General features: G+C 46.9%; 2 protein-coding genes across 12 annotated transcripts in view; one reads left to right on the plus strand and one right to left on the minus strand.

Annotated features, from left to right (window-relative positions):
* The window catches only part of FER1L5 (fer-1 like family member 5), a 60,464-nt gene that overhangs the window by 24,463 nt on the left and 11,481 nt on the right, over positions 1 to 24,520 (plus strand). For all 11 annotated transcript variants that reach the window (XR_009248696.1, XM_058684296.1, XM_058684294.1 and 8 more), the window contains 15 exons: positions 2,338 to 2,381; positions 2,475 to 2,557; positions 2,634 to 2,728; positions 3,700 to 3,825; positions 5,340 to 5,517; positions 17,059 to 17,183; positions 18,027 to 18,127; positions 18,768 to 18,945; positions 19,022 to 19,177; positions 20,363 to 20,494; positions 21,686 to 21,849; positions 22,134 to 22,248; positions 23,423 to 23,525; positions 24,105 to 24,268; positions 24,347 to 24,520. Coding sequence is in view for 10 of the 11 variants with exons in the window: in XM_058684296.1 (XP_058540279.1) it covers positions 2,338 to 2,381; positions 2,475 to 2,557; positions 2,634 to 2,728; positions 3,700 to 3,825; positions 5,340 to 5,517; positions 17,059 to 17,183; positions 18,027 to 18,127; positions 18,768 to 18,945; positions 19,022 to 19,177; positions 20,363 to 20,494; positions 21,686 to 21,849; positions 22,134 to 22,248; positions 23,423 to 23,525; positions 24,105 to 24,268; positions 24,347 to 24,520 (1,938 nt within the window). In the remaining variant the exon portion in view is untranslated. The remainder of the gene's footprint in view (positions 1 to 2,337; positions 2,382 to 2,474; positions 2,558 to 2,633; positions 2,729 to 3,699; positions 3,826 to 5,339; positions 5,518 to 17,058; positions 17,184 to 18,026; positions 18,128 to 18,767; positions 18,946 to 19,021; positions 19,178 to 20,362; positions 20,495 to 21,685; positions 21,850 to 22,133; positions 22,249 to 23,422; positions 23,526 to 24,104; positions 24,269 to 24,346) is intronic.
* LMAN2L (lectin, mannose binding 2 like) overlaps positions 2,009 to 24,520 on the minus strand; it is an 81,019-nt gene continuing 58,507 nt past the window's right edge. The window contains exon 9 of the mRNA XM_058684315.1: positions 2,009 to 2,400. Coding sequence (XP_058540298.1) covers positions 2,366 to 2,400 — 35 coding nt within the window. The 3' untranslated portion in view covers positions 2,009 to 2,365. The remainder of the gene's footprint in view (positions 2,401 to 24,520) is intronic.

Raw genomic sequence — 24,520 nt, forward strand, 5'->3', positions numbered from 1 at the left:
TAGTTTTTCAGTCCTTCTTAGTCACCTATCAGTGGTGTAGATGCCAGTTCTCTTAAAGCCTGGGAGAGCCTTGTTTGCTTTTTGACTTCATGCCAGGCTTCTAAGAGCTGCATGTAGAATAAGAATACGCAATTCTGAAAGATAACTTGAGCACTGTCAAAAGGATGAGTGCATAGAACTTTGTGTGGCTTCTATTTGGCTACCCAGAGAGTATTTTGCTTTCCTTATACCTTACATTTGTATGACACAAAAATCACTAATGAGCTCCCCTCTACTTTGCTGGCACCCTCTTCCTTGCTTCTCCTAGAAGCTTCCCTAGTCTGCCTCCTGTGAGGCATCATCTTTAACCATTCTTCATAATCTCTACCTTCCTGGGTGATTTTATAGACTCTTAAAGTAGGAAGAGATTGTATTTATTTTGAAAGAGAGATAGTGTGCACGTGCACGCATGCGCGCGCGCGCACACACACACACACACACACACACACACACACACACACACGTGAGCAGGGGAGGGGCAGAGAGTGAGGGAGAGAGAATCCCAAGTAGGCTCTGTTCTGTCAGCATAGAGCTGGAGGCAGGGCTTGATCCTTGAACTGTGAGATCATGACCTGAGTCAAAACCAAGTCGAATACTCAACCAACTGAGCCACCTCCTACTGGTGCCCCAGTAGGAAGAGATTTTAAAGGGAGCCTAGTTTATCCCCCACCTTTGATCCCTCCCACCTGTCTCTGGCTGTGATGAGGCTCATGGCCAGATGCTCAGAGTCTTGAAAGTCTTCCCTTGTGTCCAGCTGCCTTTAGGCTCAGAAACCAGTGGCACAGGCCAGGCCTTCCTTCATCCCTGAAAGAGACCTTCCAACGTTTAAAGATGTCCATACACTCCCTGGCTCCTCACGCGTTTCCCACGAAACACAGTCTCCTAGGCTGGAGCCATTTGGATGCAGGCCTGATTGTCACTAGCCCTGTAGAAATGCAGCAGGCAGGTGTGAGCCTCACTCTGAATGGCAGGATGGCCACAGATACGGTAGCATCTGAGGCCAGTTGGTCAGGGCCCCAGCAAGGCAGGCTGCAGGGGAAACTTCGCTAAAAATGGGTGTTTGCCAGTTCACAGTCCAAGTGCCCCAGGACAGAAGGACAGTCAAGACAAGGAACTGGGAAAGGGGAAGAGAATTCTCAACAGGGTTGATGAAAAGATGGTTCAGCCATGAGTTTGAATTTGGAGGATTTGTAATTTTGGAAGACCTGGATGTCTTACAGTGCCCATCTCTCAACTTCCAGTGGGCCTTTCCTCATTTCTTCCTAGATACTTGCTCAACTGGAAAGCCCTTTCCCTACTTCCCCCCTTGCCCCCAGCTTCCCTGGCAAGGAGAGAATGGACAACCCCAGGAGCTGCTATGAGGGGAAAGGGCCCGACTGAGAGGACCTGAGTCCCACTCTGATCTCAAGCCCAGCAGCTGTTTTCCATATGGGTTGGTTTTTTTTGTTTTCGTAACTGAGGGGACCCTATGGCAGAGGAGATAAGACCCGGAAGCTTGGGTTCCCATCTGACTGCACTTCTTACTGGGTGACCGTGAGCAAGTCCTTCTGCTTCTCTGGGCCTCATTTCCCATCTGTAATTAGGAACAATCACAGTCCTCACTGGGTTATGGCAGAGTCATTAGGACCTCTAAAGCTGCTTCAGCCCCTGCATATAACTTGAGAACTTCAGGAACTCAGTTGCTCTGTGCCTCAATTTTCCTGTCTGGAAATGGGAACAATAGCACCTGGCTTATGGGATTGTTGGGAGGAGTCACTCAGGTGATCCATGTGGATCATTTAGCACAGGCCACAGGACAACAGAAACCCTCCCCACAACAGCAGCTACTACTATTTACTCTCTGAGGAGATAGGTGTCTTGCTGTTTAAAAGTTAACTGCTAGTGGTGAAGAATGCATTTTAGGCCACAACCTCCATGCAAGACAGACTGGCACGCAACCTGCTTGGGATTCTCTCTCTCTTTCTCTCTCTGCCCTTCCCCTGCTCATGCTCTCTCATGTGCTCTCTCTTTCTCAAAATAAGTAAACTTAAAAAAAAAGAATAATAATACCAAAGCAACCATGGGACACACTCCTAGGCCTCTCCCAGGTCCTTTCAAGGGGCCCATGCAAGTGGGGAGTCCATAGCCACAGGCTTATATGTCCCCATGGTAAATTCATTTTGGCTGTGGTGACATGGCTTACTGATGATTGAGCCAGGCCTTGGACCCAGACCCAGAACTTCCCAGCTGCACTCAGTCTCCTTGAGGACCAGACCACTCAAACATGCACCCACTGCTGTTCTCGCTTTCCTCTTGCAGTTGCCCTGTCTCTCCAGCTACATCAAGTTCAGAGTCTTGGACTGGTGAGCCGCTGGGTAGAAGCTGAAAAACAAGTACAGGAGGAGAAAATCTGAGCTGGGCCAGCAGCTCAACCTGCAGACTATGTTTCTCTCCAGCCCCAAGAACAGGTGCCAGGATGAGATAGGGACTGTCAGTCTGTTCCTCAACCAAATCTCATCCACCGGAGCAGAAATAGAAGGCAAGCGATCCCCCAGGCCCCTGCCTCCTGCCCTTCTCCCACCTGGCCCTGTCACCCTCACCCTTTCTTCTTGCAGGAATGTATTCTGGCTTCCTACCCTGTTTTGGCCCCAGCTTCCTGACTCTTCATGGGGGTAAAAAGGCCCCTTTCAGGATCCAGGAAGAAGACATTGTAAGCCTCTCATGACAGCTCTAGGGAACAGTGGAGGTAAAAACCAACCATTTGAAAGGTGCTGGGGCCTGGGACGTAACTGGGGAGGGCCCAGCCCTGGTTTCTGTCCATTATGCTATTAGAGGACATGTAATCTATGTGTAAATGACTATGTGTATATGGGACGTGTGTTGTGTCACAAGAAAGGAACAGATGGAGAGCTCTGGGCATTCACTGAGAAAGGGTCATTGAGATGAAATGTCAGGTAAGATTTCCAGCAGGTGGAAAGGACATAGAAGACTAAAACAGCATAAGTAAACGTGGAAAGTACTGGGCTATTAAAGACTGGTGATAAATGCCAGGAGGCCAAGTCCAACTGGCTTAAAGGAAGGGAACAGGGCTGGGAAGAATTCTTGAGTGAGGATGAGCTGCAGGCACCAGGACCTCAATGCCATTAAGAGGCTAGCTCATTCATTCCATCTCTTGTCTCAGCTGCTCGTCAACCTGTGGCCTTCATCCTTTCCTACTTCAGTCAAGCCTCCCTGCTGGCCAGTGGCCATCCAAGCCTCTGATAGGGAAGGCCAGGGGAGCATTCTAATTAGCTGCCTTAGGTCATGTGTACTCTCCTTGGACCAATCACTGTTGCTAAGAAGGCGGGGCATGCCCTGATTTGCCAGGCTGGAAGCACAAACCCAGTAGTTATCACAGCCTCCTCCAAGCTGGAAGCATTTGCTGGGAATCGGTACTTTGATTTGATCAGCAGGTAAAATGCACGAAGAGGAGGAGTGGGCCTCAGTACAGAAGAGGGGTCAGGGCCCAGAGGTTTCTGGGCACAGCCATGTCTGGGGTGTCTGGAATTCTGCCCCTAGATTGTGGTCAGCCCCAGGCAGGAAGTTACTAGGCAATAGTGTCTTTGCTGCAAAGGTGTCAGGATAAATTTGGTCTTTTTTTTCACATCCCTTTTGTCATTGTTTCCCTTCCTGTTGCCCTAGAATATTCCCAATGCTGTTAAGGATGGCTTAGCTTATCGAGGCCGGATCTTCCTGGAGTTATTCACCAACCTCAGTCCTCATCAAGATGTTAAGAAGGATCTCTCCTCTGAAGTAACCAATATAGAGGTAACTACAGGAAAAGGTAACTCAGGAGTAAAGAGTCCCTCTGCCCACCCCAAATCTACTGCGGGTCCTGTTCCTGACACTGCAGAGGCCCTGGCCACAAGCTGAATGACCTGTTGGGTACATGAGGACGTTTGGTCAACCCACCTGAGTCTTTATCAAGCCCCTATGGGGACTTCATGCTGCATCAGGCACCCAGTAAATACAAGATGAGGTTTCGGTTTAAGAAATGTGTAATCTAGTTAAGGAGAAATTATGTTCTAAGGAGTTTTTATTTCTTCCTGAAGGCTGGGGAAGACCACTGATGCAGGAAGGGGCAGGAGGAGCAGTGTTAAGAATAACCACCCACTTATTTAAAAAAAAAATGGGAATACGGTCACAGGGAAGGAGAACCTGAGAGGAGGGAGCAACTTCCAGAGACCTTTTGGACACAGAATGATCCGAGCCACAGACTAACAAGAAATAAGAAATGAGGCCAACTGCCCTAAGCTGATGCCCATTTTCTGCCTCAGGTGGCAAGGTGGTCAGGGGTGGCATGCACCAACATGGACTCCCTGAAGGAGAAGCAGGCCTGGGGGGTGGACAATGTAATCCCATCTTTGACATGTGCTTGTGAGACATCCATGAAGACCAGTCCCCGAGGCTGCTAGACAGATGGTGTGTCGTCAGCACACCGGGATCTGAATACAGGGTTGTGGAGGAACTGCCTGGGAGGAGTGGGCTGGTGAAAGAGTGCCACAGCCTAAGGCAGGTTGAGGAAGAGGAGGGGCTTGCAGAAGAGACTGAGGAGGAGTCTGCAAAGGAGAGCACTGAGGCAGCCCCCTGAAGAGAGAGTTGCCAGACTGCATGCGTGTGAGGGAGAAACTGCATGCAAACTGTGCATACAGGCAAGTGCATCGAAACTTGGCCGGAAAATAGAAGGAGACAAGATCAGGTGGTAGCTAAATAGAGGCTCAGAAGTGAGGAGGGTTATTTTTTATGACAGGGGAGACGAGCTAGTGAACAGACTGGGTGAGTGCAAGAAGAGGGCAGGGGTTGGCCACAGAAATAAGAGCAGCTGACCTGGTAGATGGAGGACCTCGAGCATATGTGGGAGGAGGCAGTTAGAGAAGGGCTCAGAGCAGATGTGTGTGTGTATGTCACCTTCATCACACCCCTGCCCACACTCATTCCATCAGGGGAGGGCGTTTAGGCAAAATGGGAAGGGATGAGGTGGCCCAAGTCAGAGCCTAGTCTGGCCCTCTCTGCCTCAGAGGGAGAAGCCTCCTTTTCAGGAAGGAAAGGAACCACAGCTGACTGGGAGGAGGGGGCCAGGTGATAGAGGTCCTGGGAGGAACTGCCCTTGAGCGGGAGTCAAAGCAGGATTTGAAGGGGGTGGGGTTTCAAAGATGGTCACCAGTTCACCCTGAAGAGAAGCAAAGATGACTTTGAAAGAAACAGGGCACCTCATCTTTGCCTCCCTGCGTATCTATGTAGCCTTGGCTTATGTACTGGGGATGTGGGGGTTCTTGTTTTAGAAGCACCACAACCGCCAAAAGTATGGGCTGTGCGTCATCTTCCTTTCCTGTACCATGATGCCCAACTTTAAGGACCTGATCCAATTCGAGGTCAGCATTGGCCACTATGGGAACAAGACAGACCTGAGTTACAAGCCTCTCGTCTCAACCACACAGTACAGCCCAGTGATATATGATGGTAATAGTCAGATCCAACCAAAGAATAGAGAGCATCCACTGCATGCCAGGCTTGTGCTTGGCCCTTTTAAGGGTATTAGCTCATGGAACATTCATAGGTATTGTTAACCCACATGTCACACATGAGGAAAATGAGCTTCGGGGAGGTGAAGTCACCTGCCAAACATTGCACAGCTAGCAGGCAGTGAACCCATGACAGGAGTTGAAAGTAGGTGTTTGTGTCAAGTCCTTCTCTACAGTAAGTTCCACACTACAACTTTGCCAACCCCATATTCTTCCCTACTACTCTGAACCACCCCTGATCCATCCATGCAACTATCTTCTGCTACTTGTCTTCCCACCTTCTATCCATCCATTAATCCACTCATCCACCCTTTCATCCATTATCTCCCACCCATCCACTGTCCCAAACAGCCAGCCTCCCTTCCATCCATTCATCCATTCATCCATTCATCCAATATATACTTATTAAACACCTATACCGGACACAATAGAGTAGCAGTTCTCAAAGTGCAGTCCCTGGGCCAGGCATCAGCATCACCTTGGAACTTTTAGAAATGCAGATTCTTGGCCCCACCTCAGTTCTACAGAATCAGAAAATCTGGGGATGATGCCCTGCGATCTGTGTTTTGACAAGCCCTTCACGTGATTCAGATACATGCTAGAGTTTGAGAGCCACTGTTCTAGAGGAATACTGCCTCCCCTTCCACTTCAACAGCTTTGCAGTCTCATTGCCCATTGAGAGCCTTTCTGTGCTTAAAAAAACTTCCCTGGTTTTTTAAGAACAGCTTATTGAAATAGAATTCACATACCATACAATTCATCCACGTATAGTATGCAATTCAGTTGTTCTTAGTGTATTCACGGAATTGGGCAACCATCTCGTTGATTCTAGAACATTTTCATCGTTCCAGAAAGAAACCCTGTACCCACTAGCAGTCACTCGCTATTTCTCCCCTATGTCCCCAAACTCAGGCAACCACTAACCTACTTTCTGTCTCTATGAGTTTCCTATTCTGGACATTTTACCATACACATGGATTCACAATATGTAGTCCTTGGAGTCTGACTTCTTTCACTTAGCATAATGTTCTACTTATTTTTAAATTATGATGTATACAAAAGTATAGTAAATGTATGTATACAATTTAAAGAAAAATAAAATGAGTACCCCTGAACTCACTACCCAGCTTAAAAAATAGAAAATTGCCGGCACTTAGAAGTTCCCTGTATGCTCTTCCCACATCCATTTACCCACAAAATAACCACAATCCTGACCCTCATGATAATCACTCCCTTACTCTACTTTTCAATTTTTACCACCTATGTAGGCAACTCTAAACAGCATACTATTTTTGCATTTTGTTCGAGTGGAATTTTGTAGTCTATATTCATCTATTTTCCATCTTTTGCTCCATATTAATTTTTTTCATGTTGGTGTGTGTAGCTGAAGTTCATTTTCACTTCTGTATATGTTCTACTGTATGATTATAACACTAATTATGTGGTATATGTAGACATTTGGGATGTGTCTTCTTTTCCTACTATAATAATTTTGTTATAAACATTCTTGTACATGTCTCCTGGTCTCAAGTGCAAGACTTCCTCTAAATTATATACCCTGGAGTGAAAGAGAGATTCAAAGCAAAAGTAATTATACCAAATTACACTCTCATCAGCATATGAGAATTCCTATTACTCCGCTTTCTCACCAGTACTTGATGTTGCCCAGCCTTTTCATTTTTGCCAATCTGATGGATGTAAAATGGTATCTTATAAGATCTTGATTTGCATTTTCCTAATTATTAATGGAGGATGAGTGCCTTTTCATGTGTTTACAAACATTTGTTTTTCTCATCTGTAAAAGGCCTATTAATATGTCTTATCCATTATTCTATTAGGCTTGTCTTTTTCGTATTGACTTTACATTATATTTTCTGGGAACGATCCTTTGTCAATGGGTGTATTGGAAGTATCTTCCCTAAGTTTGGGGCTTTTCATTCTCTTAATGATGATTTTTTATTTGTTTAATTGAGATATTATTTGCAAACTATAAAATGCACATATTTTAAGTATACAATTTGATGCATTTTGACAAATACATATACCTATGTAACCACCATGGGCAGAAAGTTCCATCACTCCAGAAAGCTGCCATATGCCCCTTTTCAGTCAATATCCCCAACCCCTGGGGGCAGTCACTGCTGTGCTATCACTGTATATTTGTTTTGCTTTTCCTACAACTTCATATATGTGAAATCATATATACAGTTCTCTTTCTATGGCTTCTTTGGCTCAGCATAGTATTCTAAGTGTTCATCCTACATCTATTCACATTGACAAATGTTTTGTTCCTTTTTATTTCTGATAGGTACTCCATAATGACCGTTTATTTCCCCATCCCCCTGTTTGTGGACATTTAGATTGATTTAACTTCTGGAGTATTATGAATAAAGCCACTGTGAACAGTCCTATACAAGTCTCTCTATGAACATGTGCTTGCATTTCTCTTGGCTACATACCTACAAATGGAATTTGGGGTGGTTTTAAAAAAATTTTTTTTTACATTTATTTTATTTTTGAGAGACAGAAAGAGACAGCATAAGCAGGGGAGGGGCAGAGAGAGAGCAGGAGACACAGAATCCGAAGCAAGCTCCAGGCTGCAACCTGTCAGCACAGAGCCCGATATGGGGCTCGAACCCACGAACCGTGAGATCATGATCTGAGCCGAAGTCGGACACTTAACCAACTGAGCCACCCAGGTACCCCTGGAATTTGGGTTTTAAAGAGAATAACAATCTTCCAAACTGTTTGTATTATTTTACATACCCACAGCAGTGTTTGAGAGTTGTACTTGCCCCCCACCCTTGCCAACTTTTGATACTGTTGACCTTTACATTTGAGTCATTCTAGAGGGTGTGATGTACATAATGGTAATTTTAATTTCCATTTCTCCAATCAGTAGCAATAGTGTCTTTTCATGCTCACCTATATTTCTGTAGTGAAGGCACTGTTCAAATCTTTTGCCAGTCTTTCACTGGGTTGTTTGGCTTTTTACATTGCATTCCAATAATTCTTTTGTATTTTGGATACAAGTCCTTCGTCAGGTCTGTTTTGCTAATACTTTCCACTCTGTGGCTTGACTTTTCAATTTCCAAGCAGTGTCTTTTGAAGATAAAAAGTTTCTAATTTTGGTGAAGCAAATAAATTCTAATTTTGAGGGGCACCTGGCTGGCTCAGTCAGAAGAGCATGCAACCCTTGATCTCAGGTTCATGAGTTCAAGGCCCAGGTTGGGTGTAGAGATCATAAATAAATAAATAAATAAATAAATAAATAAATAAAGTGAGATTATCTTTTCTTTTAAGTAATATACTATTTGGTCCAAGAAATACTGTCTACCTCAAGATCATGAGTATTCTCCTGTGTTTCATTCTACAAGCTTTATAATTTTAGCTTCTTTATTTAGGTTTATGATCTAACCTGACTTGATTTTTGTATATGGTGTGAGATCAGGTTCTTATTTCTATAAAGATAACCAATTCAGTAACATTTGCTGGGAAAAAAAAAACTATTAATTCCCACTTACAATTACTCTGACACCTTTGTTGAAAATTGATTAACCATATGTTGTGGGTCTCTTTCTAGAATCATTGTTCTGTTCCATTGATCTGTCTTTATGCTGATACCACACTGTTTTGATTACTATAGCTCTAAAGCAAGTCTTGAAATCAGTTTGTGTAAGTCTTCCAACTTTGTTATTCTTTTACAAAATAATACAATTTCTGGCTATTCTCGTTCCTTTCCATTTTCATGTAAACTTTAGCATCAGCTTGACAATTTCTACAAAAAGCCTGCTGGAATTTTCCTATCTAATCAAGTGTTTTTTATTTGTTTAGTTTTGGGTTTTTTTTTAGTATTATGCTCTATCTCCTCTCTGGCTATATATCTCTGGATTATTTGTAGCAGTTGGTCAAGAGATTGCAATATTGATCTTTAATCTATCATCATCTACCTTGAGTTAATATTATAACTACTTCACATATTTTATATATTCACATATAATTGTTATATATAAAATAAAATGCAATCATAATAGTATAATTGTATTTTCACCTTTGTTATTCATTTAGAGTTGGTTTGCTAATATTTTGTTTAGGATTCTTGCATCTATATGAATAAGATTGATCTTTCTTGTAATTTTCTTTCTTGTAGTGTCCTTTGTTCGGTTTTTATATCAAAGTTATGCTAGCCTCATGAAATTGAGTAGCATTTCCTCTTTTTACTCACTAGGAGCATTTGGGTAAGACTGTAATTATCTGTTTCTTGAAAGTTTGATAGAACTCACCTCTAAATATAAGCCTGGTGTTTTTTTCTAATTGATTGATTTATTGATTTAAATACAGATTTATTTTAATTATTCAGCTTTTCTATTTCTTTTTAAGTCAATTTGGTAGGTTTAATTTATCTAGGAATTTATAAATTCCCTTCATGTAAGTTTTCAAAATTTTCAGCATAAAATTATTCATAGTATCTTTAAAGAATTTTTTTTATTTTGGCAAAATACACATAACATAAAATGTACCATTTTAACCATCTAAATATACAGTTCAGTGGAATTAAGTACACTCACAATGTTGTGTCACTATCACCTCTATTTCTAGAACTCTTTCATCATCACAAACAGAAACTCTACCCTTTAGACAATAAATCCCCTTGTCCTCCTCCCCACAGCCCCTGGTAGCCTCTCTTCTACTTTTTGTTTCTCTAAATTTGCCTATACCTCATATGTGGAATCAAATAATATGTGTCCTTTGTGTTTGACTTATTTCACTTAGCATCTGTTTTCAAGGTTCATCCATGTTATAACATGTGTTAGAACTGCATTGCTTTTTATGGCTGAATAATATCCCTTGGTATGTACGTATCACATTTTGTTTATCCATTCATCTGTTGATGGACACATGGGTTGTTTCCACATTTTTGCTATTGCCTAAATTGTTTTAGCTATTAGCTATTAATAGCTAATAGCTATTAGCTGTTGTTTCCACAGTAACTGTTGTGAATAATGCTGCTTATGAACATCAGTGTACACATACCGGAGTCCCTGTTTTTAGTTATTTAGGGTTTATGCCTAGAAGTGGAAGCACTGGATCGTATAGTAATTCTGTTTAACTTTTTGAGGAACCACCAAACTATTTTCTACCATAGTTTCTTACTATTATCTATTTATCTCTGTAATATCTAAAAATAGCTGTCCTTACTTTATTCTTTGAGGGTATGGGCACACACGTGCGCTTTCTTTTCATAATTCTTGACAGACTTTTCCAATCTTTTACAAGTAATGCTGTCAAGATTGTGATATAATCTTATTCACAAGTGAGTCACATGAGTCAGTATAACAGTAGGATAAATTTCCCAAAGTGAAATTGGTCAGTGTGTTTGCATCTTGGCAGATATTACAAAACTGCCCTTTGTGCTGGGCATTTTCCCGTTTGCTGTCATCATCTCCAGCAAGGAGAGATTTTGCATGCTCTGTTCTATATCAAACTTCATTCTTGCCCTTCCTGGATCTACTCTGTATCTCAGAGCTGAACACCTGCAAACTACATTTCCCAGAGTCCCATGCCAGCTGATAAAAAGAGAAGATACTGTTCTGTTACACCTCTTCACCTCTTCACTCTGTCTTTCTGCCTCTCCCTCTCCCTCCCTCCCACCCCTGATTCAGGAGACATCTCTGGAAGTAGCTACATCCCTTCAAAGATCCCACCTTTGGCTGGTTCTCCTCCATGGTTCCAGCCTTGGCCTGGCATCTGCTCCTCTGCCATGCCACCCACTACTGGCTGGACATCACCTTCTTAGTGACTCCAGTGCCCTGCACAGCTATCTCGATGATGAAGTGATATTGTGCACCTGTCTCTGGTCACACCACTGCCTCCATTTTGTTCCCTAGCCCTAGAAACAGAAGTCTCTTCCTCCTGTTATTAACATGAGAATAAGGTCACTTTCCCCTTCTTGATCTCTTGGCCCTTTCAACACATTAAATTCCTTCTATTTCCAATATCTGCCATGGTCTTTTTCTTTTCCTGGCTGTACCCTGACTGATAATCCTCCATAAACGTTGTACCATTCAACATTCCCACCAGCAATGTATGAGACCCTGATCAGTCTGGTAAGTGAAAAGAGGCATTTTGGTGTAGTTTTCATTTTTTTTTTCTGTTGTTATAAATGAAGTTGGGCATCTTTTCATATGTTTACAAGTCATTTGTGTTTCTCATTAATTTCCTGTTTATTTTCTCTTTTATTCTATTAGGATACTAGTTATTTTCTTATTGATTTCTAGGAACCCTTCATAGATGAGGGAGATTAGGCCCTTATGATATGACCTGTAAGTATTTCTCCCATATTTGTCTCATATCTTTGTCTATGGTGTTTGGGATTTTTTTTCCCATGAAGTCTTTTTTTTTTTATGTACTCAAATTACTTCTTTAATGGCTTCTGGTTTTTGAGTCATAATTAGAAAGGTCTTCTCCACTCCAGATTTATTAAGGAGAATTCTCTCATGTTTTGTTCTAGAAGTTTGTGGTTTCTTAAAAGTTTCATAACCAATACCTTCCCTTTTTCTGATATTTTTCCCCATAAATTTCTTGATCTTTTTGTCCAGCTCCCCAAATATCCTTTATTTTGCAAGTCTACTAACTTCACCAGGATATGTTGAAGTGTTGATCCTTTGGGGTCAGTTTTCCCTGGCACATGATGTACTCTTTCATGGATACAAGATTAGAATCTTATTCTGTTAGTAGTTTCTTTAGTGGTATATATATTTTTTACAGTTTTTTAATTGGATTGTGTGTCTTCTTATTATGGGGTTATAAGAGTTCTTTATATATACTGGATACAAGTCTTTTATTAGGTATAAGATTTGCAAATAATCTGGCTTATCTTTTCATTTTCTTAACAGTATCTTTGAAGTGTGAATATCTTTAATTTGGAGGAAGTACAATTTTTTTCTTTTATGGTGTCATATCTGAGATCCCTTTGCCTAACCCAAGTTTATGAAGATTTTTCTCCCTATCTTCTAAAAGTTTTATACTTTTGGTTCTTATATTTAGCTGTATGATCCATTTTGAATTAATTTGTATATGAATGCAATTTTTCAAGCACCATTTGTTAAAAAGACTATCTCTAGGGGCACCTGGGTGGCTCAGTTGGTTGGGAGACCGACTTTGGCTCAGGTCATGATCTCGCAGTTTGTGAGTTCAAGCAGACTCTGTGCTGATTGCTCAGAGCCTGGAGCCTGCTTTGGATTCTACCTCTCTCTACCCCTCCCCTGCTCATGCTCTGTGTCTCTCTGTCTCTCAATAATAAATAAACATTAAAAAAATTTTTTTTAATAAAAATAAAGACTATCTCTTCCCATGTGAGTCTTCTTTAGATATATATATGTTTTTTTAATGTTTATTTATTTGTTTTGAGAGGGGGTATGGAGGGGCAGAGAGAGAAGGAGAGAAAATTCCAAGTGGGTTCCACTCTGTCAGCGCAGAACCCGACATGGGGCTCGATCCCAAGAACTGTGCGATCATGACCTGAACCGAAATCAAGAGTTGGACATTTAACCAACTGAGCCACCCAGGTGTCCCTTTTTAGTTATATCTTTAAATATTCCGTCCCATTGTTTAGGTTTTCTACTTCAGGGGCTTCATTTATGCACTTAACAGTTTTCCTTGGTTTTCTTCCGTATCCATCATCTTCTCCTTGATCCTTTTTGACTCTTTATTTACATTTTATTTTGGTCACTCTTTTATTTCTATCCTTATTTCTATACCTCTCACCGGATTGTCTGCAGGGTCTAATCTCCCTTAGGCTTCTTTTTATGTTGTCTTCCTTCTAGGGTGTTTGTGTTTCTACTTCTACTTTTTGTCTGCATTTTGCCAGCTCACATTTCCTCCTCTGAGCCCTGAGTTTGTTCTGGGAGTGTATTTTTGCTGGCGCTTTCTGCACTCCGCTCCCATCCAGCTGTGCTTCCAGCTGTCTGTCTGGCTCATCGCTTCCCCGCAGGTGACTTCTGTTGCACTTCACCCCTTCCAGCTTCGGCTTTGAGGGCAATCATAGTTGCTTTTGGCAGCCCTTATGTGTATTTTGAGTCTGCAGATTATATCTGTCTCCTTGTTTTGCTGAAAATGGAGTTGTTTTCCTCCTCCTTGTTGCTTTTGTATGCCATCCAAGAGGAGAAGAAGAAAATTGCCATCTTGTATCTGCACGTTCATATCTGAGAACCCCAGTCCTGGACCTCTGCTCATTTACCATTGTAATGATTCATTCAGTGCCAGAGTCTGCAACTGGGGTCTGCCAACAATTCTGGAAAAATTATAAGATATTTTCACTTTGAAAACTACTTTTTATCCTTGTCTCTTATAGCTCCTTCTCAAACCGACTCTATTCTCTGTGGAACTTGTCATTCTGTTCTTCGTATTTTTAAATTTCTCTTCCATATTTGCCATCTCTGTGAGCTGCATTCTGCATAACTTCTAGATCTTCTTGGAAGGGCCTTAGGTAACCCATATATTTAAGATGTTTTGGCAGCTCCTGATCCCTGGTCCCCACTTTATTCTTCCCCATAGTATTTTCTACCATTTGACACACTGTATTTTAATGTATTTTTGTCTTTTTTGCCTCTACTATTCTTTAAGTTCTTAAGTAAACTTTTGATTCAGGGGTGCCTGGGTGGCTCAGTTGGTTAAGCATCGGACTCTTGATTTCGGCTCAGGTCATGATCTCACAGTTCATGGGATTGAGCCCTGCATTGGGCTCCATGCTAACAGCCTGCTTAGGATTCTCTCTCTCCTGCTGTCTCTGCCCCTCCCCCTCTCACGCGCAATAGCTCTCTCTCTCAAAAAAAATAAACAAAAAAACTTTTGATTCAAGTATAACATAGCTACTGAAAAGTACACAAAGCAAAGCATCCAACTCAATGAATTATCACGAAGCAAACACACCCACGTAACAACATTCAGACCATGAAACAGAGTCCTGATATCCCAGAGGCTCCTTGAGCCTCTCTACCCCCAGCCCCACCAAGGGCACCACCCTCCTAACCTCCATTTTGTCTGGTGGTTAGGTTTATAAAAACAATCATATAGCATGCAGTCTTTTGTGTCTGGTTTCTTTTGCTCACCATTTTGTGAAATGCATTCACAAACCTAGATGTTGCTGGCTGTAGCTGTAGCTTGTTCTCATACTGTATAGTATTCCATTGTGCAAATATACCATAATTTATTTTTTCCTTCCATTACTGAGAGAGATTTTGGTGGTTTCCAGTTTTGGACTATTATGAACAGTGCTGCCATGAACATTTTGCACCCTGTCTTTTGATAATGTTGTGACCCCTTTCCGTTGGGTATATACCTGGAAGCAGAACTGCGAGGCTGTGAGGTGCGTGGGTGGCTCAGTCGGTTGAGCACCCGAGGTTGACTCAGGTCATGATCTTGCAGTTCGTGAGCTTGACCCCCACTTTGGGCTCTGTGCTGACAGCTCAGGGCCTGAAGCCTGCTTCAGATTCTGTGTGTCCCTCTCTCTCTCTGACTCTTCTTCCCTGCTTATGCTCTGTCTCTCTCTCAAAAATAAATAAACATTAAAAAAAAAAAAAGAATGGTGGAACTGCAGGGCTAGAGAGTGTGTATATTGGTTCTGAGCTGCTTGTTTCTTGGAACTTTATCTGTAGGAAACCTTTGGGACTTTAAAGTTTCAACTCCAGAGAGGATTCCTTTGCTTCCTCCAGTTACCTGGGGCACTGCCAACTAAAGACCACTTTAAATTTTCTCCAGCCCACACAGGTGATATGAATGCAGAATACAACCTGTGTGAGGCTCCACTTAAAGTTACAAATGTTACAAATGAGAAAATGTCCTGCCCCCTCTACCTGGAGCTATGCTGGAGATAGGCCAGATTCCTCAGTGTTGTCTTCTGTGTGGTGGGTTATTTCTCCTTGACTGAGGGTTTAGGTTTTGGAGTGGCAGCTTTGCATGGCAGATTAGTTTGGTAAGGGGTGCCCTAACAAAGCACCACAAACTGGGTGGCTTAGCACAACAGGAGGCTTGTTCTCCATTCTGGAGGCTAGACATCCCAAATCAAGGCGTTCTTTGTTTTTTTATTTAGTTTTTAAATTTCCTTTTGAGATTTTTTTTTAAGTTTATTTATTTATTTTGAGAGAGAGTGTGAACAGGGGAGGGGCAGAGAGAGAATCCCAAGCAGGCTCTGCACTGTCAGCATGGAGTCCGATGCAGGGCTCAAACCTACAACCCTGAGATCAAGAGTGACACGCTCTACCAACTCAGCCAGCCAAGCACCCCAGGCATCCTTCCGATGGATCTGAGGGAGAATCTGTTCCCAGCCTCTCTCCCAGCATCTGGTGGTTGCCTACAATCTTTGGTGCTCCTTGGCATGTAGACGCACCACTCCACCTCTGCCCTCAGTCTTCACGTGGTGTTCTTCCTCCGTCCCTGTGTCTTCACATGGCTGTCCTCTCTCTGTGCCCGTCTCTTCTTCTGATAGGAACATCTACATTGTGTTAAGGCTCCAGCCTACTCCGGATGACCTCATCTTGACTAATGACAGTTGCAATGACCCTATTTCCAAATAAAGTCACATTCTGAGGTAGTAGGGTTAGGACTTCAACATATCTGTGTAGGGGACACAATTCAACCCATAACACATGGGGTCTCCTATTAGACTGCCCATTGTGGGCAGTGCCAGGCTTTCTCTGCTGAGCCCCCTGCCCTGGCATTTGCCAAAGAGTTCTCCAAGATTTCCAGAAACTTAGAGGGCAAAAGCCAGCTTTGTTTTTGCTTGCCTCACAGGTTTTCTGCTCTTACTTTATTTTGATTTCTGTAGACTTCTTTCCTTATATCAAGTCAGCAACACAATTCAGAAACATTTTTAAATGCATTTATGTTCCATCTAGCATTCCCCCCCACCTATTTCAATAAGGAACATGGCCAGAGAACTCCGTTTGCCAAACTCATCACTGGTTTTTATCCATCTTTGCTCTCCTGACCCCACGCCTCTGCACTGGCAGGCCCTTTATGTTAGATGTCTGCCCACTCCAGCCAAACCCTGGGTCTCCCCTCTGCCTTGCAGCCCACCCAGAAGGGAGACCCTACCTCAAGTCATGCCACCTGCCTTGGCATCTCGCCTGAGGTTAAGGGCATGGGGCTTTGGAGCTAGACACCTGAATTATGACCACCTGGCCGTGCCTAGATTTTCCCACATATAAAATGGGGACTTTTGAAAGGCGACATGACACCCTGAGCACAATGAATACTTGGTAAGGCCAGACATGTTCATCATAGTGCATACGTTCTCAACTGGCCACCAGCCCACCCTCTGGAGGGAGGGGTCCAATTAGGATTGTTAACAGATGGCAGGCATTCTTGAGGAATGGAATAGCTCAGGGAAGGTCCTCTGAGGGGGCGCAGTAAAAGGGGACTTCCCACAGTCCCTCAGACACCTCCCCCGCCTCCCACCCCCACCACGTCTGTGTCTCAGGAAACATCTACCATTATGTGCCCTGGTACAACACCAAGCCAGTGGTGGCCGTGACCTCCTACTGGGAGGACGTCAGCTCCCGCATGAACTGCCTCAACCTCCTTCACTTCATTCGGGACCGCCTGGTGAGTGGTGCAAGAGGGTGCAGGGGTAGGGCCGGGCCATGGATGGGAGGCTTTGGAAACTAAATCACAGTCCTAGGGAGCCGGTCACGCTCCTTGCTCACACACTCCGCACCAATGAAGATGGAAGTGTCCAGCACTGTGCTAGATACTGAAGACCCGAAGCTGAATAAACATAGCACCCAGCCCCACCACCGGGGAAGTCAGACATGCAAATAGTTACTATACAGAGGAGCTAGGGCTGGAGATACAGTACCCAGAGCTGTGGGGGCACAGAGATTAGGGGTGGGGGAGGGGAGACAAAGACAGGATAATCAGAGGAAGTGTTTGAAATGGAGGTAACATTTGAGGAGAGTCTTGAAGAATGAGTTTGCTGGTGGCGTGGTGGGGGTGCAGAGAAGGGAACAATGTGCAAAGCCATGTGACACGAAGTTCAGGGGTGGCAGGGACAAGGAGGTGATGTGGAAATAAGGCCAGAAAAACTGGAAGGGGTCAGATCACAAAAAGTGTTACGCATCTGTTAAGGAGGGAAGTCACTGAACAGTTTTAGGCAGGAGAGCCACCTTAGAGAAGATTTTCTTGCACCTACAGAAGGGAAGCCCTGGGTCAAGACTATACCCCTTACAGTCCTGCCCTATCCTTCCACTTCCTGCCACTTATTCCATTGGGTCATGGAGAGGGTGCGTGAGGATCCCAGCCTTGCAAGGGCATGTGACAGCTTTGGACGGATATCCTCAGGTTACCCCAAAGGCCCCCAAGTCCTGACTGAAAACATCTCAGGCCAGTCGGCCCTGTAACCCCTCCCGGATGAGCCCCCATGCTCATTTCCTGTCTCCCGCTGGACAGAAAGACAATCTGGACACCCTGAAGTCCATACGGAATCCAAAGGACCCCGCCCTGCTCCCCCAGTGGAAGAAGCTGCTGAGAGAACTGGTGGAGGACTGCAAGTAGGGGAGGAGCGCACTGCCCTGGGGCTGGGGCTGAGCCAGGTCAGGTTCACATGGGGTGGGGGTTCAGACCAGCACCCTACAGAACATCACCCAGCTCCTAACTCCTCAAGAAAGGGGCTCTGCTCAAATCTCTCTCAGGCTCAAAGTCCACAGGACATTGCTGCTTCTCCTCCCCCATTCAGGCCCTCTGGAAACTGGCCTTGGCCTCCCCACCCAGCCTTATCTGGCTGTCCCTATACACACACCTGATGCTCCTACCAACCCAGAACTCTCCCTGTCATCTTGACAAGCAACTTTTTCCCTGCTGCTGCTCCTGTCCACAGTGCCCTCCACAGGGCTCTGCCTGTTCTGGAAGATGCATCGTAAGGCCTCTCCCAGCCCCAGCCCCACACCCCACTTGGATCTCCACCCCTACCCCCCAGGGCTTGGTTGACCCTTGTTTCTGGGCTCTCACCCACCTCCACAAGGGGCTCCCTGAGCACAGGCCTGTGGGAGGGGGTTCTCCTGAGAACTGGTGGGCCGGGCCATCAGGGGACAGGACAGGATCTCAAGTCTAAGAAGGGTACCTTGGCCTAAGGCATGGCAGGAGGTAAGATGGAGAGAGGCCCAGCCCCCTCTTTCCCGGTCCTGGCCACAGGCACCCTCTGCCCTGCATGACCCATCAGCACAGAGCCACCGAGCTGGACAAGAAGAGGTGGCAGCTCCGCAGCCTCCTCCTGCAGGAACTGGCCCAAAAGGCCAAGGAAGCCAAGCCCAGGAACATGGTGGCCACTGTGGAGAACTGGCTGTACCGCCTCAATGCCATGCTCCCTGAGGTAGGTGCTGGACATGCTGCTGGGGGAGGTGGGACTTGAAGCCTGCCGCAGGCCTGACACCATCCCGTCTCGGCAGCCCCAGGTGAGCCTCCCAGATGTGATGATCTGGCTGATGTCCAAGGGGCAGCGAGTGGCCTATGCACAGGTGCCTGCCCATAGCATCCTGTTCTCCCCGACAGGGGTTCTGCACTCTGGCAGGTTCTGTGGGAAGACACAGACCCTCTTCTTGCAGGTGGGGAAGCTGGGAATCCTCAGGCCATCCTGTTCCTCGGGGGAGGAAAGGGCCCAGAAACACCCCAAGAGAGAAGCCCTGAACTCTTGAGGCAGCCCCCATGAGTCTCCCTGAGGGCATGCCCACTTCGTCTCTCCTGGACCCTCTACCAGATAAAGTGGGGTTTAAAGAGTCTTCAGAGGAAGGCAGGGGACAATGACCACCATCATGTGGTTAATGCCAAGTCCACATCCCTCATAAGTGTTCCTCAAATTCATGTCTTCCCTCATCCTTACACTACACTTGGTCCAGTCCCTTCTCATCTCTCCCCTGAACCACGATTGGGTGCTTTCCAAAATATTTAATGTTTACATGGCTTGGGCACCAGCCCATCATATCAGATGCAGGCCATACATAAGGCTGGCTGACCAGCACTCCTGCCCTGATGACAGCCACTACTCCCAGCCTTCTCCACCTCACCCCACCCCCACCCCCGGGAAGCAGGTAGGGAGCTCTCCCTCGCTCTTGATGTCCTTGGCTCCCCATTGCCTTCTGGAGAAGGCTCAACTGCCCTGGCTGGGCCCCAGCCCCTTCTCACTGCCATAACCTCCTTAGGGCTACATACTCTCAACAGGCTACTCTTGGCTTCCCCGCCCCCAAACCTGCCTGCCCTGTGCCCTTTCTACCATTGTGGAAGGGCCCTCCGATGCCCATCTGAGTCCCTCATCCTACAAGAACCACTGAGACTTGACTCCTGGCTTTACCACTCACTGGCTTGTGTGACCCCAGACCAACCCTTGACCATGTCCAGGTCTCAGTCTGCTCCTCTGTTAAATAGGCCTAGTGAAAATGATGCCCCTCCCCACAATGGTAGTGTGTGAGGACCAGAGCATATGTCCATGTCACCACCATCACCACTCCTCTTTGGAGCCTTCCCAGGCTCCCTAGGTGGCACTGCCCCTCTCCCCGCAACCCCACCAGCCTCTCTGTTATGCATGGGGTCACAGGTATAACCATCTGCTTGCCCTCTCCCTCTGGAAGGCAGGAACCCTGCATCATTCACTTTTAGCCCCAGCACCCCACTCAGTGGAAGGCCCCTGCTCCCAGGGTTCAGGGTGAAGGAGCAGGTGTGTGTCCGTCCCTCACCCGGGCCCCTGCCCCCTGGGGAACGTGTACCCCTGTGGGGTTGACCTGCCTCCGGTTCAGTACCCAGAGGGTGAAGGACAGAAGGACACGCTCCCGGCCCACCTCCGGGTCTGCATGTGGCTCGGCAATATCACAGACAGCAAGGATCTGCAGCTGCTACGCCAGGGCGAAGTTGTCGTGTACGCGGAGACGGTAAGCGGCACCCGGGTAGGACAGAGCAGGGAGGTCAAGCTGCAAATAGCCTAGCACCAAAGGTGGAGAAAACGGTTACCAGCGGAATCTGAGGATTATGAAATGGGCGTCATCAGGAGCGGTGGCAGAGCCTAAAGCAGTCTCAGATGCTGCCAGCTCAGGGCATGTGCATGTAATGACAACAGGGGCAGCCAAGTGGTCCCTTAGGGCCAGTCGCTCTCTCGCTGACGGAGGTTCACGAAGAGTTTCTTCCAGTTCCTTCAAGGCCTGCGAGGTGAGCGAGGCTCCACTGGCAGGGGTCTCCTCTGTCACCCACATGGCAGCCTAGGACCCCTGCAGACTCCAGCTGGGTCCTCCAGGCCAGTCTGGTGGTTCTGGGTAGGGTGGGGCCTGGAACGTTCAGAGGAGCAGGAAATGAGGCATCTTCCCAGAGAACCATAGACCCACGGGTGGGTAAGCAGCCAGCCGGTCAGAGACTGCTCTAGAATCAGAGGAGGGAAAGAAGATCCTTGCTCCCTGAGGGAGGACATGGCTCAGAAGAAGGCTCTGAGAGCAGTGGGAATGGAGTTTAAGAGTTTTCAGCTTAATTTACCAAGTTAAAAACATACTTTCGTGGTTCCTAAGTTGCATGCTGTGAACAGATATACCCTAACATACATAACCACCCCCTACGAAGGGCTGGGCAACGCCAAGATGAGTGGGGATTTAGGAGGAGATGCAGGCAGCAGGGGCTGTATGTCCAGCTAGGAGAATGTGGGGAAAAAAAGCTCAGAGGCTGCAAAGATGTGGCAAGTGGTGGAGCAGCATTGGGTTCCCCGGATCAGCAGCAACAGCACTAAGGGACCACACTGCAGGTGCCACCAGGCTCTAACACAGGCACCCACCCCACTCTACCCTTCAGTGGCCGAGCACCTGGGGTAGAATTGACCTCTGCGCCTCAGTCTCCCTGCCTGTGAAATGGGACTGTGAGAATTACAGGGGACAGTTCATGTAAAACCCTAGACATGGGCCTGGCCCAAGGGGACAGCTAGATGAACAGAGTCCGCCTGTGCTAAACGAGTGCCCTCGAGGGAAAATGCTACCTGTGATAAGCTCTGGAGGTGCCTGGAGCCAAGTAGGGGAGCCAAGGAGGGGCCCAATGTCCCACTGTGAGCTGGCACTACAAGGCACTGACAGCTGCCCCTCCCCCAGTACGAGAACCAGGCCAAGTATAAAGATCAGTGGGGACAGCAGGGGCTGTACCACTGCCCCAACTTCTCGGACGTCATGGGGCACAAGGCCCTTCCCAAGGAGGATTTCAAGGCACCCCACGGATGGCACTGGAAGGGGCAGTGGACAGTGGAGCCTCAGAGGAGGTAAGGCTAGCACACAAGCCTAGAACCTGTGTGCCCCTAGACGTGCAACCCTGGGGTGAGAGCTGTCAGCAGCAGCCCAGAGACCTAGGCCCATGGCCACTGTAGCCTGCTCCTGGGGGCCAGAGTGCCCACCACCCTGCCCTGGATGCCAAGCCCCGCTGCCCAGCCTTGCCCAGAGCAGGTGGGGGTGCCAGGTAGGGGAACACTGGGCCCGCAGAGGAGGAACCCAGGGGCCTGAGAGTTAAGGGAGATGTGCTGGGAACTTGGGGTCTCCCTGTCCCCAGACTCCTCCTGGACATACACATCAACAAGAGCCAAGTGCTGGAGGAAGTATATGAGAACCAGTGTCGCGACACCACGGGGGCCTGGGTGCCAGCAACCATCCCCAACACGGACATGGTGAGCAGGGGCTGAAGCTGCTTCTGGGGATGTGGGGGGACAAGCAGTGCAACCAGGTGGGCGCCTTGGAAGCTGGGTTGTCTGAGTGGAAAGAGCACTGGACCAAGGGTTACCATCTGAGCCCTGCTCCCTACTCTGCGTGGGACCCTGGGTGCACACTGATGGGGTTCTATCCCAAGATGGCAGGTAGAGGTAACTTCCATAAGACTGTAAGGAGCAGCATAGCGGGGCAGTGTTTCCTTCCTAGGCTTCTTTCAAAGGTAGCGCTTACCCAGCAGGAGAGAATCTGTGTGGGGCTAGTCTAAGCCCCACAATAGACTAATAGAAAGTCCAATAGAACTTTCTGTGATGATGGAAATGTTCTGTGTCTGCACTGTCTAGCTATTGAATTGGGCATCGAGTACTTGAAATGTGGTACTTGTGAGAGTGAGGAACAGAACTTAGGACTTTGTTTCATTTTAATTAATTTGCATTTAAGTGGCCGCAGGAGGTTGGTGGCTGCTGCATCAGACAGCACAGGTCAAACCCATGTCTCATGCACACTACCCTCCCCTCCTCAGCAGCGACAGAGACAGGGCAGGCAGCAGTGACTAGCTGAGATCGGTCACACTATTTCCCTTTCCTAGTCATTAGTATGAGTATTTTCTATTTATGGTACTGATTTTCCATAAAATCAGATAGTGACTTCCATAATTGATAGTGGCTATATAAAGTTTTCTTTTAAAAATATGTTTACCATTCCGGGGTGCCAGGGTGGCTCAGTCAGTTAAGCGGCTGACTTGATTTCAGCTTAGGTCATGATCTCTCAGGTTAAGGAATCGACCCCACATCAGGCTCTGAGTTGAAAGCATGCAGCCTGCTTGGGATTCTCTGTCTCCCTCTCTCTCTGCCTCTCTTCTGCTCATGCTTGCACTCGCTCACTCTCTCTCTCTCTCTCTCAAAATAAACATTTAAAATAATAATAATAATAATAAATAAAAATACTTTTACTATTTGAAAAGGCAAGTCAGTAAAAGCATGTTAAGTAGATATGTGGGTGGCATCAGAAGTAGCAAGCACTATCTGCTCCAAGGAGAGCACTATGGCCACGCTAGGTGAGCAAACATGTGGGCAGAGAGAGTTGGAGGCCTCTTAGCTCAGATGCCCCTGGCCCACCCTGTCTGTCCACCCTCAGAATGGAGAGCCCGTGGAGTCCCGGGAGAATATGAAGTGTCCCCAAGGCTGGCACATTAAGGAGAACTGGGATGTGGAGCTGAACCACGCAGTGGACAATGAGGGTCAGTCCTCTGGTCACAGGCTGAGGGAAGGAGGCCCTGGAGCTGCCAGGGACTGACACTTCCCACAGCCTCACAGCAATCAAGTTCTCAGGTGGGATGGGCCTGAATTTCTGGGGGTCCCCCAGACTCTGGAGAGTGGAGCCTCCACCCTTTCTATAGACATAGGCCCCAGTTTTGAAACAGGGCAGGTTGTAAGTGCCTCCTGAGCACTTTCTAGAAAGAGGAAGTGCTCATGGAGCCTGGGTTCACCTGAGGTAGCTCCAGGGAAGGAGTGATGGGCTGGAAGTCTGAAGACCTGAGCTCAAGATGTGACTGTGCTACATGTGGGCTGTGTGACTGTGTGTGGGTCACAAGACATCTCTGAGCCCCAGCTTCATTTGTAAGATGGGCGGTTGGGCCCAAGCCATCCTGGCGACCACCCCATCCTTTCCACACCTCAGGGCCCCAAAAGACCTGGACATGAGGGAAAGCATTTCCTCTCCCTTTAGCCTGCCTTCTGGGGCCCATCTCTCAGGCCTGTCCATGCCTCCCAGCCCATGGGCACTTGGGCACCCACAGGCCGTGGCCCTGCCTCCACAGGCTGGGAGTACGGAGTGGGGATCGAGCCGTTGGGCCTGCCCCAGGTCTGGAACTCAGTGGAGAAGACCTACTACACATGCCGCCGGCGGCGCTGGGTGCGTTTGCGCTGCCGGAACCACGGGAAGCTGGGCCTGGAGCAGGAGACCCTATCCTTCCTACAGCTGGTGAGGGGGCCGCCTGGGCAGGGTCCCCCCACCCTGTGCCATGGCAGGGGTGGTGACATTCTGCTCCCCTCCCTGCAGCACCACCCCAGCGCAGCCAAGGAGGAGGGGGGCTGGGAATACGGCACCTTCGGCTCCAAGTTCCACCTGACTCCTCAGCCCCAGAGCCGGTTCCGCCGCCGCTGCTGGCACCGCAGGCTGGTCCCAAACAAGGACAAGGGCATCGCACCCATTTTCCTGCTGGAGGGATCGTTG

This window comes from Neofelis nebulosa, chromosome 9 (assembly GCF_028018385.1).
Source record: "Neofelis nebulosa isolate mNeoNeb1 chromosome 9, mNeoNeb1.pri, whole genome shotgun sequence".
Taxonomy (NCBI): Eukaryota; Metazoa; Chordata; class Mammalia; order Carnivora; family Felidae; genus Neofelis; species Neofelis nebulosa.